Genomic DNA, 22,138 nt, shown 5'->3' on the forward strand with positions numbered 1-22,138 from the left:
CTGCAGCGGTATAACTACTATTAACCCCTCTATAACCCCCTGCAGCGGTATACCTAATATTAACCCCTCTATAACCCCATGGAGCGGTATAACTACTATTAACCCCTCTATAACCCCATGGAGCGGTATAACTACTATTAACCCCTCTATAACCCCCTGCAGCGGTATAACTACTATTAACCCCTCTATAACCCCTGCAGCGGTATAACTACTATTAACCCCTCTATAACCCCCTGCAGCGGTATAACTACTATTAACCCCTCTATAACCCCTGCAGCGGTATACCTACTATTAACCCCTCTATAACCCCCTACAGCGGTATAACTACTACTAACCCCTCTATAACCCCATGCAGCGATATAACTACTATTAACCCCTCTATAATCCCATGCAGCGGTATACCTAATATTAACCCCTCTATAACTCCATGGAGCGGTATAACTACTATTAACCCCTCTATAACCCCCTGCAGCGGTATAACTACTATTAACCCTTCTATAACCCTCTGCAGCGGTATAACTACTATTAACCCCTCTATAACCCCCTTGCAGCAGTATAACTACTATTAACCCCTCTATAACCCCCTGCAGCGGTATAACTACTATTAACCCCTCTATAACCCCCTGCAGCGGTATAACTACTATTAACCCCTCTATAACCCCCTTGCAGCAGTATAACCACTATTAACCCCTCTATAACCCCTGCAGCGGTATAACTACTATTAACCCCTCTATAACCCCCTGCAGCGGTATAACTACTATTAACCCCTCTGTAACCCCCTGCAGCAGTATAACTACTATTAACCCCTCTATAACCCCTGCAGCAGTATAACTACTATTAACCCCTCTATAACCACCCGCAGCAGTATAACTACTATTAACCCCTCTATAACCCCCTACAGCGGTATAACTACTATTAACCCCTCTATAACCCCCTGCAGCGGTATAACTACTATTAACCCCTCTATAACCCCCTGCAGCAGTATAACTACTATTAACCCCTCTATAACCCCCTGCAGCGGTATAACTACTATTAACCCCTCTATAACCCCCTGCAGCGGTATATTTACTATTAGCTCCTCTATAACCCCCTGCAGCGGTATAACTACTATTAACCCCTCTATAACCCCCTGCAGCCGTATAACTACTATTAACCCCTCCATAATGCACTGCAGCTGCATACCTACTGTTAACCCCTCTATAACCCCCTGCAGGGGTATAACTACTATTAACCCCTCTATAACCACCCTGCAGCGGTATAACTACTATTAACCCCTCTATAACCACCCTGCAGCGGTATAACTACTATTAGCCCCTCTATAACCCCCTGCAGCGGTATAACTACTATTAACCCCTCTATAACCCCCTGCAGCGGTATAACTACTATTAACCCCTCTATAACCCCCTGCAGCGGTATAACTACTATTAACCCCTCTATAATCCCCTGCAGGGGTATAACTACTATTAACCCCTCTATAACCCCCTGCAGCGGTATACCTACTATTAACCCCTCTATAACCCCCTACAGCGGTATAACTACTAATAACCCCTCTATAACCCCCTGCAGCTGTATAACTACTATTAACCCCTCTATAACCCCTGCAGCAGTATAACTACTATTAACCCCTCTATAACCCCCTACAGCGGTATAACTACTATTAACCCCTCTATAACCCCCTGCAGCGGTATAACTACTATTAACCCCTCTATAACCCCCTGCAGCAGTATAACTACTATTAACCCCTCTATAACCCCCTGCAGCGGTATAACTACTATTAACCCCTCTATAACCCCCTGCAGCGGTATATTTACTATTAGCTCCTCTATAACCCCCTGCAGCGGTATAACTACTATTAACCCCTCTATAACCCCCTGCAGCCGTATAACTACTATTAACCCCTCCATAATGCACTGCAGCTGCATACCTACTGTTAACTCCTCTATAACCCCCTGCAGCGGTATAACTACTATTAACCCCTCTATAACCACCCTGCAGCGGTATAACTACTATTAACCCCTCTATAACCCCCTGCAGCGGTATAACTACTATTAACCCCTCTATAACCCCCTGCAGCGGTATAAGTACTATTAACCCCTCTATAATCCCCTGCAGGGGTATAACTACTATTAACCCCTCTATAACCCCCTGCAGTGGTATACCTACTATTAACCCCTCTATAACCCCCTGCAGTGGTATACCTACTATTAACCCCTCTATAACCCCCTGCAGCGGTATACCTACTATTAACCCCTCTATAATCCCCTGCAGCGGTATAACTACTATTAACCCCTCTATACCCCCCTGCAGCAGTATAACTACTATTAACCCCTCTATAACCCCTGCAGCGGTATAACTACTATTAACCCCTCTATAACCCCTGCAGCGGTATAACTACTATTAACCCCTCTATAACCCCTGCAGCAGTATATCTACTATTAACCCTTCTATAACCCCCTGCAGCAGTATAGCTACTATTAAGCCCTCTATAACCCCCTGCAGTGATATAACTTTTAACCCCTCGATAACCCCCTGCAGCGGTATAACTACTATTAACCCCTCTATAACCCCCTGCAGCGGTATATTTACTATTAGCTCCTCTATAACCTGTGCAGCGGTATAACTACTATTAACCCCTTAGTACCCACCTGCGGCGGTATAACTACTATTAACCCCTTTATTACCCACCTGCGGCAGTATACCTACTATTAACCCCTCTATAACCCCTGCAGCGGTATAACTACTATTAACCCCTCTATAACCCCTGCAGCAGTATAACTACTATTAACCCCTCTATTAACCCCCACCCCCACCCCGCGCTCGGCAGTGGTATACCTACTATTAGCCCCTCTATTACCATCCTGCAGCAGTATAACTACGATTAATCCCTTTATTACCCCCCCGGCAGCGGTATACCTACTGTTAGCCCCTCTATAATCCGCTGCAGCGATATACCTACTATTAACCCCTCTATAACCCCCTGCAGCGGTATAACCACTATTAACCCTTCTATATCCCCCTGCAGCAGTATAACTACTATTAAGCCCTCTATAACCACCCGCAGCGGTATAACTACTATTAACCCCTCTATAACCCCCTGCAGCGGTATAACTACTATTAACCCCTCTATAACCACCCGCAGCGGTATAACTACTATTAACCCCTCTATAACCACCCGCAGCGGTATAACTACTATTAACCCCTCTATAACCCCCTGCAGCGGTATAACTACTATTAACCCCTCTATAACCCCCTGCAGCGGTATAACTACTATTAACCCCTCTATAACCCCCTGCAGCGGTATAACTACTATTAACCCCTCTATAACACCCTGCAGTGGTGTAACTACTATTAGCCCCTCTATAACCCCCTGCAGCGGTATAACTACGATTAACCCCTTTTTAACCCCCCTGCAGCGGTATAACTACTATTAACCCCTCTATAACCCCCTGCAGCGGTATAACTACTATTAGCCCTTCTATAACCTCCTGCAGCAATATACCTACTATTAACCCCTCTATAACCCCCCTGCAGCGGTATAACTACTATTAACCCCTCTATAACCCCCTGCAGCGGTATAACTACTATTAACCCCTCTATAACACCCTGCAGCAGTATATCTACTATTAACCCCTCTATAACCCCTGCAGCAGTATAACTACTATTAACCCCTCTATAACCCCCTGCAGCGGTATAACTACTATTAACCCCTCTATAACCCCCTGCAGCGGTATAACTACTATTAACCCCTCTATAACCCCCTGCAGCGGTATAACTACTATTAACCCCTCTATAACCCCCTGCAGCGATATAACTACTAACCCCTCGATAACCCCCTGCAGCCGTATAACTACTATTAACTCCTCTATAACCCCATGCAGCGGTATATTTACTATTAGCTCCTCTATAACCCCCTGCAGCCGTATAACTACTATTAACCCCTCTATAATCTCCTGCAGCGGTATAACTACTATTAACCCCTTAGTACCCACCTGCGGCTGTATAACTACTATTAACCCCTCTATAACCCCTGCAGTGGTATAACTACTATTAACCCCTCTATAACCCCCTGCAGCGGTATAACTACTATTAACCCCTCTACGACCCCTGCAGCGGTATAACCACTATTAACCCCTCCATAATGCACTGCAGCGGTATACCTACTATTAAGCCCTCTATAACCCCCTGCAGCGGTATAACTACTATTAACCCCTTTATAATCCCCTGCAGCAGTATAACTACTATTAACCCCTTTATAACTACCCTGCAGTGGTTTACCTACTTTTAACCCCTCTATAACCGCCCTGCAGCGGTATACCTACTATTAACCCCTCTATAACCCCCTGCAGCGGTGTAACTACTATTAACCCCTCTATAACCACCCGCAGCGGTATAACTACTATTAACCCCTCTATAACCCCCTGCAGCGGTATATTTACTATTAGCTCCTCTATAACCTGTGCAGCGGTATAACTACTATTAACCCCTTAGTACCCACCTGCGGCGGTATAACTACTATTAACCCCTTTATTACCCACCTGCGGCAGTATACCTACTATTAACCCCTCTATAACCCCTGCAGCGGTATAACTACTATTAACCCCTCTATAACCCCTGCAGCAGTATAACTACTATTAACCCCTCTATTAACCCCCACCCCCACCCCGCGCTCGGCAGTGGTATACCTACTATTAGCCCCTCTATTACCATCCTGCAGCAGTATAACTACGATTAATCCCTTTATTACCCCCCCGGCAGCGGTATACCTACTGTTAGCCCCTCTATAATCCGCTGCAGCGATATACCTACTATTAACCCCTCTATAACCCCCTGCAGCGGTATAACCACTATTAACCCTTCTATATCCCCCTGCAGCAGTATAACTACTATTAAGCCCTCTATAACCACCCGCAGCGGTATAACTACTATTAACCCCTCTATAACCCCCTGCAGCGGTATAACTACTATTAACCCCTCTATAACCACCCGCAGCGGTATAACTACTATTAACCCCTCTATAACCCCCTGCAGCGGTATAACTACTATTAACCCCTCTATAACCCCCTGCAGCGGTATAACTACTATTAACCCCTCTATAACCCCCTGCAGCGGTATAACTACTATTAACCCCTCTATAACACCCTGCAGTGGTGTAACTACTATTAGCCCCTCTATAACCCCCTGCAGCGGTATAACTACGATTAACCCCTTTTTAACCCCCCTGCAGCGGTATAACCACTATTAACTCCTCTATAATTCCCTGCAGCGGTATAACTACTATTAACCCCTCTATAACCCCCTGCAGCGGTATAACTACTATTAGCCCTTCTATAACCTCCTGCAGCAATATACCTACTATTAACCCCTCTATAACCCCCCTGCAGCGGTATAACTACTATTAACCCCTCTATAACCCCCTGCAGCGGTATAACTACTATTAACCCCTCTATAACACCCTGCAGCAGTATATCTACTATTAACCCCTCTATAACCCCTGCAGCAGTATAACTACTATTAACCCCTCTATAACCCCCTGCAGCGGTATAACTACTATTAACCCCTCTATAACCCCCTGCAGCGGTATAACTACTATTAACCCCTCTATAACCTCCTGCAGCGGTATAACTACTATTAACCCCTCTATAACCCCCTGCAGCGATATAACTACTAACCCCTCTATAACCCCCTGCAGCCGTATAACTACTATTAACTCCTCTATAACCCCATGCAGCGGTATATTTACTATTAGCTCCTCTATAACCCCCTGCAGCCGTATAACTACTATTAACCCCTCTATAATCTCCTGCAGCGGTATAACTACTATTAACCCCTTAGTACCCACCTGCGGCTGTATAACTACTATTAACCCCTCTATAACCCCTGCAGTGGTATAACTACTATTAACCCCTCTATAACCCCCTGCAGCGGTATAACTACTATTAACCCCTCTACGACCCCTGCAGCGGTATAACCACTATTAACCCCTCCATAATGCACTGCAGCGGTATACCTACTATTAAGCCCTCTATAACCCCCTGCAGCGGTATAACTACTATTAACCCCTTTATAATCCCCTGCAGCAGTATAACTACTATTAACCCCTTTATAACTACCCTGCAGTGGTTTACCTACTTTTAACCCCTCTATAACCGCCCTGCAGCGGTATACCTACTATTAACCCCTCTATAACCCCCTGCAGCGGTGTAACTACTATTAACCCCTCTATAACCACCCGCAGCGGTATAACTACTATTAACCCGTCTATTAACCCCACCCCCCCGCGCTCGGCAGTGGTATACCTACTATTAGCCCCTCTATAACCATCCTGCAGCAGTATAACTACGATTAACCCCTTTATTACCCCCCGGCAGCGGTATACCTACTATGAACCCCTCTATAATCCCCTGCAGCGGTATACCTACTATGAACCCCTCTATAACCTCCTGCAGCAGTATAACTACTATTAACCCCTCTATAACCCCCTGCAGCGGTATAACTACTATTAGCCCCTCTATAACCCCCTGCAGCGGTATAACTACTATTAACCCCTCTATAACCCCCTGCAGCGGTATAACTACTATTAACCCTTCTATAACCCCCTGCAGCGGTATAACTACTATTAACTCCTCTATAACCCCCTGCAGCGGTATAACTACTATTAACCCCTCTATAACCTCCTGCAGCGGTATAACTACTATTAACCCCTCTATAACCCCCTGCAGCGGTATAACTACTATTAACCCCTCTATAACCTCCTGCAGCGGTATAACTACTATTAACCCCTCTATAACCCCCTGCAGCGGTATAACTACTATTAACCCCTCTATAACCCCCTGCAGCGGTATAACTACTATTAACCCCTCTATAACCCCCTGCAGCGGTATAACTACTATTAACCCCTCTATAACCCCCTGCAGCGGTATAACTACTATTAACCCCTCTATAACCCCTGCAGCGGTATAACTACTATTAACCCCTCTATAACCCCCTGCAGCGGTATAACTACTATTAACCCCTCTATAACCCCCTGCAGCGGTATAACTACTATTAACCCCTCTATAACCCCCTGCAGTGGTATACCTACTATTAACCCCTCTATAACCCCCTGCAGTGGTATAACTACTATTAACCCCTCTATAACCCCCTGCAGTGGTATAACTACTATTAACCCCTCTATAATCCTCCTGCAGCGGTATAACTACTATTAACTCCTCTATAACCCCCTGCAGCGGTATAACTACTATTAACCCCTCTATAATCTCCTGCAGCGGTATAACTACTATTAACCCCTTAGTACCCACCTGCGGCTGTATAACTACTATTAACCCCTCTATAACCCCTGCAGTGGTATAACTACTATTAACCCCTCTATAACCCCCTGCAGCGGTATAACTACTATTAACCCCTCTACGACCCCTGCAGCGGTATAACCACTATTAACCCCTCCATAATGCACTGCAGCGGTATACCTACTATTAAGCCCTCTATAACCCCCTGCAGCGGTATAACTACTATTAACCCCTTTATAATCCCCTGCAGCAGTATAACTACTATTAACCCCTTTATAACTACCCTGCAGTGGTTTACCTACTTTTAACCCCTCTATAACCCCCTGCAGCGGTGTAACTACTATTAACCCCTCTATAACCACCCGCAGCGGTATAACTACTATTAACCCGTCTATTAACCCCACCCCCCCGCGCTCGGCAGTGGTATACCTACTATTAGCCCCTCTATAACCATCCTGCAGCAGTATAACTACGATTAACCCCTTTATTACCCCCCGGCAGCGGTATACCTACTATGAACCCCTCTATAACCCCCTGCAGCGGTATACCTACTATGAACCCCTCTATAACCTCCTGCAGCAGTATAACTACTATTAACCCCTCTATAACCCCCTGCAGCGGTATAACTACTATTAGCCCCTCTATAACCCCCTGCAGCGGTATAACTACTATTAACCCCTCTATAACCCCCTGCAGCGGTATAACTACTATTAACCCTTCTATAACCCCCTGCAGCGGTATAACTACTATTAACTCCTCTATAACCCCCTGCAGCGGTATAACTACTATTAACCCCTCTATAACCTCCTGCAGCGGTATAACTACTATTAACCCCTCTATAACCCCCTGCAGCGGTATAACTACTATTAACCCCTCTATAACCTCCTGCAGCGGTATAACTACTATTAACCCCTCTATAACCCCCTGCAGCGGTATAACTACTATTAACCCCTCTATAACCCCCTGCAGCGGTATAACTACTATTAACCCCTCTATAACCCCCTGCAGCGGTATAACTACTATTAACCCCTCTATAACCCCCTGCAGTGGTATACCTACTATTAACCCCTCTATAACCCCCTGCAGTGGTATACCTACTATTAACCCCTCTATAACCCCCTGCAGTGGTATAACTACTATTAACCCCTCTATAACCCCCTGCAGTGGTATAACTACTCTTACCACACTGCAGCATAACTATTAACCCCTGTTTTAATAAACTGCTGTAGTATAACTATCCAGTAACCCTTCTTACACCGCAGCATAATAACTATTAACCCCTCTCTTAACACAGTGTAGGAAAATAATTCAATTATCTCATCTTTTATCACACTGCTGCAGTATCACTATTAACCCTTCTCTTCTCACACTGCAGCAGTATAACTATCCATTGTGCCACTGCATCAGAATGACTATTAACCCCTCTCTTAACACAGTGCTGGAAAATAATTCGATTATGTCATCTTTTATCACACTAAGCATTGCCACTGGCCTGACGACGATTATATGCATCACATATATAGAGCCTACAGAAAGCTGCACTGAGCGTCGTCTGGTGTGTTTGGACGATCTTCTATAGGGGAGTGCTGACACTGTCCCCACTTAGATGTAGTGCCCTTTTTGTGGCCCCACTTAGTTAAAGTTACATCTGTGTCCCCGCTCAGTTATAGCGCCCTCTCTGTGGCCCCGCTCAGTTATAGTGCCCGCTCTGTGGCCTCGCTCAGTTATAGTGCCCGCTCTGTGGCCTCGCTCAGTTATAGTGCCCTCTCTGTGGCCTCGCTCAGTTATAGTGCCCTCTCTGTGGCCCCGCTCAGTTATAGTGCCCTCTTTGTGGTCCCGCTCAGTTATAGTGCCCACTCTGTGGCCTCGCTCAGTTATAGTGCCCTCTCTGTGGCCCCGCTCAGTTATAGTGCCCTCTCTGTGGTCCCGCTCAGTTATAGTGCCCTCTCTGTGGCCCCGCTCAGTTATAGTGCCCTCTCTGTGGCCCCGCTCAGTTATAGTGCCCTCTCTGTGGCCCCGCTCAGTTATAGTGCCCTCTCTGGGGCCCCACTCAGTTATAGTGCCCTCTCTGGGGCCCCACTCAGTTATAGTGCCCTGTCTGGGGCCCCACTCAGTTATAGTGCCCTCTCTGTGGCCCCGCTTAGTTATAGTTACCTCTCTGTGGCCCCACTCAGTTATAGTGCCCTCTCTGTGGCCCCGCTCAGTTATAGTGCCCACTCTGTGGCCCCGCTCAGTTATAGTGCCCTCTCTGTGGCCTCGCTCAGTTATAGTGCCCTCTCTGTGGCCTCGCTCAGTTATAGCGCCCTCTCTGTGGCCCCGCTCAGTTATAGTGCCCTCTCTGTGGCCTCGCTCAGTTATAGTGCCCTCTCTGTGGCCTCGCTCAGTTATAGTGCCCTCTCTGTGGCCTCGCTCAGTTATAGTGCCCACTCTGTGGCTTCGCTCAGTTATAGTGCCCACTCTGTGGCCTCGCTCAGTTATAGTGCCCACTCTGTGGCCTCGCTCAGTTATAGTGCCCACTCTGTGGCCTCGCTCAGTTATAGTGCCCTCTCTGTGGCCTCGCTCAGTTATAGTGCCCTCTCTGTGGCCTCGCTCAGTTATAGTGCCCACTCTGTGGCCTCGCTCAGTTATAGTGCCCTCTCTGTGGCCTCGCTCAGTTATAGTGCCCACTCTGTGGCCTCGCTCAGTTATAGTGCCCACTCTGTGGCCTCACTCAGTTATAGTGCCCTCTCTGTGGCCTCGCTCAGTTATAGTGCCCTCTCTGTGGCCTCGCTCAGTTATAGTGCCCTCTCTGTGGCCCCGCTTAGTTATAGTTACCTCTCTGTGGCCCCACTCAGATATAGTGCCCTCTCTGGGGCCCCACTCAGTTATAGTGCCCTGTCTGGGGCCCCACTTAGTTGTAGTGCCCTCTCTGTGGCCCCACTCAGTTGTAGTGCCCTCTCTGTGGCCCCACTCAGTTGTAGTGCCCTCTCTGTGGCCCCACTCAGTTATAGTGCCCTCTCTGTGGCCCCACTCAGTTATAGTGCCCTCTCTGTGGCCCACTCAGTTATAGTGCCCTCTCTGTGGCCCACTCAGTTATAGTGCCCTCTCTGTGGCCCCACTCAGTTATAGTGCCCTCTCTGTGGCCCCACTCAGTTATAGTGCCCCCTGTGAGTTCTCAGCCTATACCACTTCATCGGTGACCTGCACAATAAGTGATTTCCCATTCTCCATTGTTAGGCTACACAAGCCTAATCTGTATATCTGCTGTTGAGTTAGCATCTGCTCCTGTAATAACTTCATCTAGATTGGTGTATATGTGTATATTTTTAGTTGAACATTTTTTTAATTATTTTACACTCCATTCTTTTTCGCTGATCTCATTTGCCGACAGTTTAGTAATTCTTGCCTTAAAGGGGGCTTCCAAGAATTCAACAAAATAGCCGCCTTCTGTTCAGCCAGTGGGAACCCGCCCTAGGACTGGTGACTACATCTCTAGACCAGAGGTAGAAGGGAAGAAGAGTCGGCACAAACCACAAGGTTTGTTCCTGTTAGGGTGAATATAGGCCTGGTGGGAACAAACAGTTTGGAGTTCGGTGCTCCCCGCTCGTGGCCCCCTCCACCTTCAGTCTAGAGATGCATTCTCCCATCTTAGGAAGCATTGACAAGGAACGACCTGTTGGGGGCAGATGCCTGACAGGTTGTCCCAGCAATAATCGTTTTGTGCTGCAGGACCAATCATCGCTAGTGAATGGTTGCCGAGACGGCTAGAAATCGTTCCACTTCCATTCACAGTAAGCAGGCAGTCGTTCGTAAGTGAGCCGACGGGCCGATGCGCCATTCTGCACGCAAAAACTGAACTACAAATGAGAGACAAATTCTCGTTGATCACTCAGTTTGAGCATTTACATCGAACGATACAGCAATCTGAGCGATTCATCGGCCATGTAGAAGGGTGCTTAGGGTGGGATTCCACAGGCTGCTCCGATGGCAGCCATTTGATTAAATTCCTGGACAACCCCTTTAAGCATAGGTGCCATGTGGCCTGGTGTTGGTTGTCACCCATGGGCCTGCAAATGTGAGGGTGCCCTTTGTCTAACCGCTCAGTTGCTGTTACAGTGGGATATCGGCCATATATAAGGGCATCACCCAGCTGGTTGCCCCCTGATCCGGTGGGTAAGTTACTCTGGAGGTTGGTGCCGGTATTTTATTTCTGGTCATATTAATGGCTGGTAAAAAATAATTCCCTACTGTGGGAACCTCCAGCCGGGCAGCAGCCGTGTCATCAGACACTGTAACTCACATGTTCTGCTCGGGACAGTGCTTTAGCGCTCAATCATGATCTTCATCCCCCCCTCATCTGCGCTGCATACAGTACAGGCAGGAATGCAGATGCCGGGAGGAGAACCTTCTGTGATCGCTGCAGCAGCATCCCGGCTGAAACTTCAGTGCAATGGTTGCTGTCTGGCCAGAGGTTCAGGGGTGGAGAAGGCACTTATTACTACAGGGGCTCCTAAAGAGGGGCCTATTATTATTAAGGCCACTATAGGGGTACTACTACTACTGAGGCCACTAAAAGGGGCACTGTTACTACTGGAGTCTCTTAGAGGGAAACCTATCACTACTGGGACCTCTTTAGAGGGGCACTATTAGCACTAGGGCCTCTAAAGGGGCCACTATTACTATTAGGATCACCGAGAGAGGGCACTATTACTACTGTGGCCATTAAAAGGGGCACTATTACTACTAGGATCACTGACAGGAGGCCCTATTACTATTGTGACCACTAGAAAAACAAAGGTAAAAACATTTGTCATGATAAGCCATGCCCCTATCCAGACCCTAAACCACACCCCCTTGTACCTTGGTCAGTATTTTTTGGTGACAAAGGTGGGAACCCTAGCTGCATATTACACCCAACACTCACTGCAGATAGCCTATATGACCATAGAATCCCTATACCGTTCTTTTGATAAGGTGCAGAAAGGGCTTAAAAATAAGCGCTCTGTTATTAGAGCTGATGATGCCCAAATAGTCATGTTGGCCGCCACCTTTATATGCATATGTTTTACTTCATACTGGTTTTATCTGACTTTCTTTATATAACCTATCATTGCCATTAGCTCCATTGAAACAGTGACCTCTAGTGGCCAAAGTAAGCAGCACACTAGAAAATGGATTCCTACAGTCCCCAACTTTTCAAGCTCTATAACTTTTCTAGAAAACCTTTCCCAGTCATGAGAGTCCTTAGTTAGTTGTGTAAGAGAAACTAAACAAAATGGAAAGGATTAGGAAATAAGTAAAAGTTCCCTCTGAGCATCCCTTTAAGGCGCTGCGTCCAGTGCAGAAGTCCACGGCAGCTTCTACTATTAATGCATAACTAGATAGGAAATCATTGCAGACTTCCAGAACACTATGAACCTTAAGGATGTTATGTTACATATAGGCAAAGTACAAATGACGAAAGACATGTTAGATAACAGAGAGCAATAGAGCAGTAACTAGTGTCACACATAGGGATATAGACAGCTTCTAGATCCCCACGTTACAACAGATAATCTACTCTCTACCTCCTTGCTGCTGGAGACCCCTGCTGATCAGCTGTTCACTGAGTTGCTGCTTCAGTGTACAGAGGAGGAAGCAGTTAGCGCCGTATGTTGCACAGTGGCCCAGTGAGGCATTGCAGGCAGTGCAGCTCCCATAGAAGTATATGATAGCTGTGCCAGCAATATCAGATCAGGCTGCTGCAAAGCTCCATGCACAGAAACAGCGGCCATCTGATCAGTGGTGGTCCTGGAAGGGGTCCTCCGTTTAACTACCGATGACCCATCCAGAGGACAACCCCTTTAAGGAAGCTGTATAAATCTGTATGCATTGAGCTCCCCCTAGTGGTAAATTCAGTTGGTCATTATCAGGGTGACATGGCAAGCAGCTGAGAGCCATAAAGGCACACTGAGGCCAAAATGCAGCAAGGGTCTTGGTAGGACCAGAAAATGCCCTTGGGCTGTGACTAGTGCCATCGCTGTGCTATACAGTAGGGGGCGCTGCTTACCTGCTATTTATTTTCTTGTGCTTAGCTCTGCTTGATTAAGGCCCAGCTATGATCAATGACACCAGTTAAGCTGCATTTGTCTCTTCCCCATGCTTTACACTACAGCTGTGCTTTGTATATAAGCACATACTCAACAGGGAGTCCAGGAGTGAAGACCTCGGGGGAAACCAGAACATGTAGAAGTGCCGCAGGCTGTTTGATGCCAGTCTTGGGCGCGACTCGCTGTCCCCCGTGTGAATGCAGCCTTTTGGCCCTTTTTTATGATTATTGTTCAAAAAATTGTATTTTCGTTCAAATTTGAGCGCTACTCTGACAGCGTTCCTCACGCGAATGATTTATCGCTCCGTGTAAAAGGAGCCTTAGGCCGGTGTCACACGGACGTAAGCACATTTGCGCAATAAGCATTGTGTTTTAGTACTGGATTTTTGGCACTCGCAAATTGTGTGTATTTGCGCATAAAAAAAAAGCACACGAGCGCGCCGCCATTGATTGCAGCGGGCAATTAGTGTAATCAGTTCAATATGTGCTGCTTACTGCGCCAATATGCAGGCAAATAGAACATGCAGATTTTGTGGCGTGAATGAATTGCGCGTGCACAACACGCTGATGTGAATGAACACTGAAATCAGCGGCTTCTATTCACTGCGTATGGCGCGCACAAATTTTGTGTGTGCAAAACGCACAAATATGTCCGCGTGACGCGGCTTTAAGGGCTTATTCCCTCGACCGCATTGGCGCAGCCTAGTGCACATGCAAAATTTGCGCACGCAATGTGCAGTGAATAGAAGCCGTTTGCCTTCAATGATTCATTCACACGAGCGTATTTTCCGTGCGCATTTTGATTGCGCAAAATAATACACAGCGCGCTGTTTTTCGTTTGCCTTGCGCAGGAACACGGCACATATTACAACTAATTAAACTTAATTGCCCACTGAAACAATGGCGGCACGCTGGTGTCATCTTTTGCGCGTGCAAAAGCGCACGACATGCGTCCACAGAAAATGCATTAAAATACACACAGGAGCGCACAAGAACGCAACGCCCATCACGCTAATGTGTGCATGAATGCGCCTGTGTGAAGCCTTAGTTGTACACCCTTTGTCTTGTGTTATGAGAACGACCCATTGTAATCAGTGGGCTCTATTCACGGCGTCCGGCATGCACTAAAACTGCGCAAATACGTTCCAGCCTCAGTCCGGTACTGAAGAAGCTGCTCCCTTGTAGGGTGACACCAAGCTGTATACCAGAGTGGACTTTATATACTCGCAGTCATACAGTATAATGCAGCACAAATACAAACAGTGGATACAGTAAAACGTTTCATCGTTGGACATCGGCGCCATTCCTTGTTTATAACCTGCGGCCGCTGAGATCTGTAGTTAGTATTACGGTTCGGCACAGAGAATCCCATTTGTCGGTACATGTGCAAAGCTTGGAGCAACCCTCCGGCCTCAGGTCCACATTCTGTCCGGGGTCCTAAGGGGGGAGAGTGTATGACTCGCAGGCGCTCTTCTCCGCCGATGTCCCTCCGATCCGCTGGTTCTAGAACCTGTCCAAGATGGCCACACCTCATGCACACTGTGTACTGCTCTCTGATTGGCTAGCGCTGATCATGTGAGCACTGCTAGCCTATCAGAGAGCAGGTATAGCACATTGGTAGTCTAAAGGACCTTTTACACGGAATGGAAATACCCGCCGGTCGCAGCGCAGATGCAGATTTTATCAGTGAGGATTTTCTTGCTTTTTTAACCCTTTCCAATCCACTGTCTCAAGTCTGAAGACATTATGATTTAAGGCTGTACAGCTCCGATGTTGGAAGACGTCCGTCGGGGTTCTCTTACTGTATATTGCCAGCCGCTCTGCTGTCGGAGCCTATCCAACGTGTCACCTCATGCAGTACTGGCTGTAGCCAGCAGATAGCGCTGTTGTATAACGGCAAAAAAAGAGTAAACCCCCTAGGAAAACCGGGATACAAATTGGATTGGAAAGGGTTAACTGCAGAATGTGTTGTTTTTCCACAGACTTTAATTGCAGAATTACGTCTCCCCTATGTTAGAAATCCGCAAGAGCAATTCCACAAGACGTCTTTAATTCCGCAGCAGAAAGCTTTACCGCTGTGGAATTCAATCTTGTGGATTTTAACAGATACAGAATTCATTGTGACGCCGAAATGTCCCCGCAGACCAGACCACAGGCTGTGTCTACACGGGTGAGCGCGATAACGGTCTGAGAAACTCCGACTGATGTCACGCTGGTGTTCTTTCAATTTTCCGTGCGAAGGCGTTGCGTTTTGCGAGAAAAAAAGCAATGCATCAGCGAACATGCAATTTTGACGCGCATGTTATTTTTATAGGAATAGTAAAATCGCATCTGCATGCGAGTGTAATGTGATTTTTTTTTTTACTCCCATAAGTAATAATGGGCAATATCACCCCAAAAATAGGGCATACTGCGATTTTACTATTGCGTAGCATTACAGCAAGAAAAAAATGTCCCCATGTAAGTAGAACCCCTGCAAGAAATGCAACCCATTTTTGTGTGCCTCGCAACGCACAAAACTCACGCGATGAAGTTGGCCGTGTAAATACGCCTCATGGTACTTTTGCACCCGCTGACTATCAGCCAAAAATTGCTCAAATGAACAATTTTGACAGATAGTCGCCCGTGTAAAAGCTGCCCTGAAAGGGTGCGGAGTAAGAAATTGCTAAATAGTCGCTAATCACTTTTTTCAGCTCTGTGACTTCTTGCTCCGTGTGAACAGGCAGTCGCTCATCTGTGAGCTGCTGCCTGTTCACAGTGAATGGAGGCGGTCGGTCCTTTACTGAACAACTATCGCTCCCGTGTGAAAGCGCAGTAGTGATAGTTGTTGGTTCGGCTGTCGAGCAGCGCCCAATAGTTTTCCCGTGTGAAAGCGCCCTAACGCTACCAACGTGCGGTGAAGATTAGGTAGTCCAAAGATTGCATCGGCCATCCTGGACAGCTGAAAATAGAACCCAGACCTGGCGGATCGGGGAGCATCAACACAGAAGACCAAGAGCAAGTAATTTAACAGTTCCATCCAGTCCCATCACAAAATTTAGTCCTGAAACCGAAGGGTCGCTAAAAGTACAAATAATAGTTAAAAGCGCCACCTAGTGCCCAAATTGTTAAGAAAAACAAAAACAATTGTAACGTTTCAGAATGTCGTATCCCGTGTTTAGGATTTCTCTTGCTGTATAGAAAATAAGTGTTCACCATCAGACGAGATATTTTTGTCCATTTCTTATGAAGCGTATCCCATCCTCGGCAGAGGAAGGGCTCTGAGAGTCTGTACAAAGGTGATGGGCCGCACCATGGACAGTGTCATTCATGTTACCACCTCTGTATTCAGCTATAGCCCATTGTGATAAATAAGTGTAAGCATCCCCTTAGAAAAAATCTCTCATGAAAAATTCATTGAGTTTTCGAAAACAAATCTATTCAGCCATCTTCTCAAAGAAATCTGGGCGACAACCAAAATGTCTGCCGCTACCAGTGGGGTTTTCACAGCTTTGGTAGACTCCTAAGGAGCAAATTCTAATTATGTAGTGGTACATTTCTGGGCCCCAGGGTAAAATCTCTAATAGGGCCACATCTACCATGTGATACATAATACTGATGACTTCATACAAGGCAGGGGCCTTTGGACTCTCTTAGGCACTAGAGCTCAGGTGTGACTCCTACCCCTGCACCGCCCATAGCTACATCCCTGGACTACAGTACCATTCAGGACCCTAGGACAATGGGCAACAGGGGCGTAGCTAGAGGGGGTGCAGACGTAGCAGTCGCTACCGGGCCCTGAAACATTAGGGGGCCCAAAGGCTCCTCTATGATATAAGAAAGCACCAGTAGTATAAATAGCACATGGATGGTTGGGGGGGCCACGTTACAGATTTTGCATTGGGGCTCCCTACATTTAGCCTCTTCCTAATCTTTTAGGATTCTAGCAATGCCCCCACCTGCTAGGGTTGCATCGATGGGCTTCTTAAGAGACCCAACGATGCAGAGGAAAGTTGAGGAGCCTTTAGCTATGCCTCTGATGGGCAACCACTGTGTCAGCAATGGTAGCCATATAAGTTGCTACCCAGATTTCTATGACATGAATAGAATTTTTAACACTTGGACAGGAGGTGACAACTCACGGACTTGGGAAAATGTTTTACAATGTTCACCATGTCTGGAAAAGTAGCTTTATGCCATTGGTTCCTGTAATATCTTCATGGTAATTGTGGGTAAAAGTTACTCCAGGGTTGTCCGTTATTAGTGGGTCTCTTTTTGTCCCCCTTCCCCGTTTGCTCTCTCTCTTTCTTACTCCTAAAAGCGCGACCCCACGGCTCCTTGGTCAGAAAGTACAGCAGGGCATTGAGAAAAGAATTGGCACTGGCCAGAGGCCGAGTTACTTTGTAGCAAACTGCCACCACTGCCAAGGCACGACATCCACCTAAAGCCTCTCCACCGGCCCGCATTGTCAGAAAAATGGTACGGGTGATATGGAAAGGTAAGAAGCAAAGAGCAAACAGAAGCGTGATGGTGACAATGGTCCGAATGGACTTGCGTCTTTGGGTCACACCTGGAACTGGACCTGGTACAACACCTCCACGTAGAGTCCGGATGAGAGTGCGCACCACTCTGGAGTAGCACCAGGCAGTCAGTGAAAAAGGCAAGAAAAAGCCTGCTACATGTAGAAAGAGTCCATATGGCATGTAACGTTGAAGATCCGCATCTAGGGCATCATCCCAACAGGTCACTATATCTTCTGATCCTTCGAGAGGTCCTGTACGAGCGAACAGAAGTATGGGCGAGGTCATGGCAAACACTACAGCCCATACGAGTAGGCAGGTTGCCCTTACCCAACGCATAGTCTCCAGCCTCATGGAACGCATGGGATGGCAGATGCCAAGGTACCGGTGGAACGAGATACATGTCAAGAAGAATATGCTGCAGTAAAGGTTGAAGTAGAAGAGGAACCGAACCAGACGACACATGGGGTCCCCAAATAACCAGCGGTCACGGGAGATGTAACTGGCAATAAGGAAGGGCAAGGACAAGCTGTACATGAGGTCGCTTAGTGCCAGGTTGAACATATAGACCAATGAGGGGTTCCAAGGTTGACGCAGGCAACGCGTAAGCACAATGGAGTTCAAAGCCAAGCTGAGCAGAAAGGTGATGAGGTAGCAGGTTGGCAGGAAGATGTGCTTGTAGGACTCGTCTAGTTGGCATGATGAACCTGGTGATGAGGACGAGGTGGGGGTTGAGGAATTAAGAAAAGGGCTGAAGGAAGAGGAGGGCATGCTGGATGAGGTGTTTACAGAATTATGTGGTAGAATGGAGGACGGTCTGGAGATGACAGAAAAGTGAGGGTGGGAAAGGAGGAGAAAAAGAAGACACAACATCAGTAATATTATATGCATTAAAATTGATATAAACTAGTAAAAATATGCCCCAGATTAGCAATTTTGCCCCCCAAATTTAATTAATATCAATTACCCAACATTCAGCATTCCTCATACTTTTAAATACAATTGGCTATCAATGCTTCTAAAACTGGACAAAAAGTAAATCTAAAGCCTATTTCAGGGTTGTCATCCCCTCCTCAAAAATTGGTGAAGGCGTTACTGCACCAAAAGTTGTTTGTTGCCCATTGTTTTCAGTGAGGGCCATTGTGTAAATCCTGTTCTGAGACTTGGATCTTGGGTTTAGCTGGTCCACTCTTTTAAAGAAACCTCTGGTTGTTGGGGCTACACATCTACAATAATATGGGTTTGGCCTAATTGTCCACCAAGGGCACCGATATAACAACATTCAATCTTTTGACCTGAATGTGGAAACCAACCCCCTGACATACGCACATAGGACCAAAACACATATTTGTCTCCATTAAACACTGCGCTTCTTCCTTACTCAGCATTTCCGCCTCGTTAATTCCTCTTAATAAATAACGAAGCCACTGCCTCTTTGACCCCTCTACACCCCCCTTGTTTCCCAGCATCTTATGTAGTCAGCCCTGTTGAATGTGCGCTGATCACAAGTTCCAGATTATTGACACCACAGCTTGAAATCATCACTTAAGTCTCATGGTGTTGGCGTACCAAGAAGGGCGGCCTTCAATAAAAACATAACAACTAATGGTCCATCCAACGGTACACACACAATATAGACACTAAGACTGATGTCAAATGTTGGCACAAATAATCTGTGCATCTATGGTAACAAATGGTTCATCAAAATGATCTATCATCTTACGATGTGTTTATCTCATACTTTAGAAATGGTAATTGCCTCATAATTCCCTGTGTGGGCGATGGAAGTGTTTTGCTACAGCTGCACTTAAGAAAAATTAATGGAAGAGATTGGACAGAGGGGCCGTAGAGTAGAGGAACCATATGGCAAAAATATCAAAAACTATATGGTGATGGTAGACACCAAACTGTACATCCGGAACTCAAACACCTGGCACTTATTTGCTCCATGTCTCCTCTCCTTGTTGTAGTGAAGATTGGTTTGAGCCTTGTTTGGGAAGGTAAAGAAGAGGTCTTGTGAGTAGGATAATGCCAATCTGAGCTGGGACTACTATTTAAGGATTTCTTCTGTGGCATTTCCACTCTACCCTACTAAAGTTAATGCAACTGGTACCAAATGTGATTTAAGCTAAGACCCTCTTAGCGAAAATAGCTTTCTTGAAACCTTGCTATGATCGTGCGAATCTTGCTCAACACTGATCCCCAGAATGCTAAGCAAACTGATCTGATTCACCTGATCCACCAAAAGGGTAGATTGACTCACTAACCAATCACTTCCATTAAAAACTAATTACCTTGACTACTCGCCTCAAGTAGATAGATCAGAAATTGACAAAACTTGAAATGGGCAGGTTGGGTTGCTCATCGTTACTTATGTAGAGATGCCCGTCATGTTAATCCACTCTTTTGTAAGATGCTAAGAAGATCCCTATGTGGTACGCCTTGATGACCATAGACCCCAAGCTTTACCCTGGATATGATGGAACGTTCCTCTTAAATTGTCCATGAAATGTTCCATTTGATGACCAGAAAAATCATAACACTGGTTAGGATTGACTGGTAAGGATCAAACAAGGATAATGCTGAAGAGGTCACCTGAGGGTGTCTCACAATTACTTTTATCTGTCCACATTAAAAGCTAGGGCAACATGGCATGTTGTGACGCACATAGGCATAACATACGAAGTCCATGAACAAATCAATACTTCACTTATTCTTATGGAAGGGGACAAATATGTCGCTCATCTTATTTCTAGGGAATGTCACTGTAGCAACAAAGGTTTTCTTTATAACGCACCCAGCCAAATTACTACCAGTGACCATTGCAGAAATCTACCGACATGACTTTCCAGTCTCAATCTCTGTACTTAATTTTAACAAGACTGCAGAACCACCAGACACCCTCGATGGAATCAATGCTACGGCATTTCCATATCCTCCTTTTCTTGCTATTTCAGATATTCCCATCTTAGGAAAGATACAAATAGAGAACATCTTGAAAGTTTTCCCAAATTCCCTCCCGAGAACTCACCCGTCTCTTACCTGCATGTTCATTGCCTTTGGTAAAGGCGAGTTCAGGTCACCAAGAGCAGCATCCCTGGAAGCAATGAGTGTATCTTCTCTGCTGCTGTCCAGGTATCACACTCCTCCTCCTCCTCCACCTCCTGTTTGCCCAGCGTTATATCCTCTGACTCTTGCAGTTTTCCCTTCTTGTCACTTTTTCTGCATTGCTCCTCATTGTACTTTGCTCTTTCAGGATCACTGGATGTCAGAGCAGCTTATTATCTTCTTGCTGTCCCATTGGATAACAAACTCTCCCTGTCCCCCTTCCTCTGCCACCCTCCTTGAATAAACTCTCTGCTCCTTACAAAATACAGGTGGCATCTACTCCTGAACCCATTCACATGTTAGGGAGGTCACTGGCACAAAAACAGGGGATCCCCGAGTCTGCAATGCCCTTTGTCTGAGAAATGTCAATATCCAAACTAAATTAGTAGGTATCTCTAGAGCCAAGAAATGACGCCTCAAAGTGCTCCTTCTCAACTTCTTTCATCCTGTCTTTAAGGGGTTAGAGCTGCAGAGAAGTGTACTACATGACCCCAAGTGAGGAAGAGAGGAGGAATTGTGGCATGCAACCAGATCTCTAATCAACACTCTTGGTGGAGGTTGTTTAGCGGGCACAACAGTTGTCCGTAGTGTAGTGCTTGCAATTTAGTCAACCAATCACTCTATAAAACTGATGTGCGGACATATTGTGGAACTTCATGGTCCATAAGAGGTTTATCCAGACAAAGTGCCAACATAAAGAGGATGCTCAACTAACCACAGTACTACTAGAAGAGCAGAAGTGGCCTTCTAACAATTCTAGTTGGCTATATAGTGTTGCATCTAGTCTCAGTGCACTCTTGAAAGTTAAAGCAACCCTCTAAGAGACCCACAACCAGTCAGGGAAGCCCAGGGACAGAAAAAGTTCCTCTATTAGAAGTCTAGCCAGTCTGATGGCCCTCATAGAGGTTTAGGATAATCATCATTATCTGTCATTGTAAGTACAATGTATGTATACAAAGCATTCAGAGAGTTTTCAGACCCTTCATTTTTTTACATATTGCTATGTTGATGCCTTGGGAAATAAAAAAAATGTTTTCTTCATCATTCTGCACTCAATACCTCGTAATGACAAAGTGAAAACAGAATATTAGAAATCTTTGTACTCTTTTAAAAAAACGCTAAACTAGCATTTTGCGTTGAAATATGTATTCACACCCCTTGGTATGACACTCGAAATT

General features: G+C 46.1%; 1 protein-coding gene across 1 annotated transcript; it reads right to left on the bottom strand.

Annotated features, from left to right (window-relative positions):
- Positions 1 to 15,980: 15,980 nt before the first annotated feature.
- Positions 15,981 to 18,651, bottom strand: LOC136612976 (P2Y purinoceptor 4-like). The gene has a single exon (XM_066593756.1). The coding sequence runs from the start codon at positions 18,621 to 18,623 to the stop codon at positions 17,550 to 17,552; it is 1,074 nt and encodes a 357-aa protein (XP_066449853.1). The 5' UTR covers positions 18,624 to 18,651; the 3' UTR covers positions 15,981 to 17,549.
- Between the last annotated feature and the right edge of the window lie 3,487 nt (positions 18,652 to 22,138).

The sequence above is a fragment of the Eleutherodactylus coqui genome, chromosome 2 (genome assembly GCF_035609145.1).
Source record: "Eleutherodactylus coqui strain aEleCoq1 chromosome 2, aEleCoq1.hap1, whole genome shotgun sequence".
Classification (NCBI taxonomy): domain Eukaryota; kingdom Metazoa; phylum Chordata; class Amphibia; order Anura; family Eleutherodactylidae; genus Eleutherodactylus; species Eleutherodactylus coqui.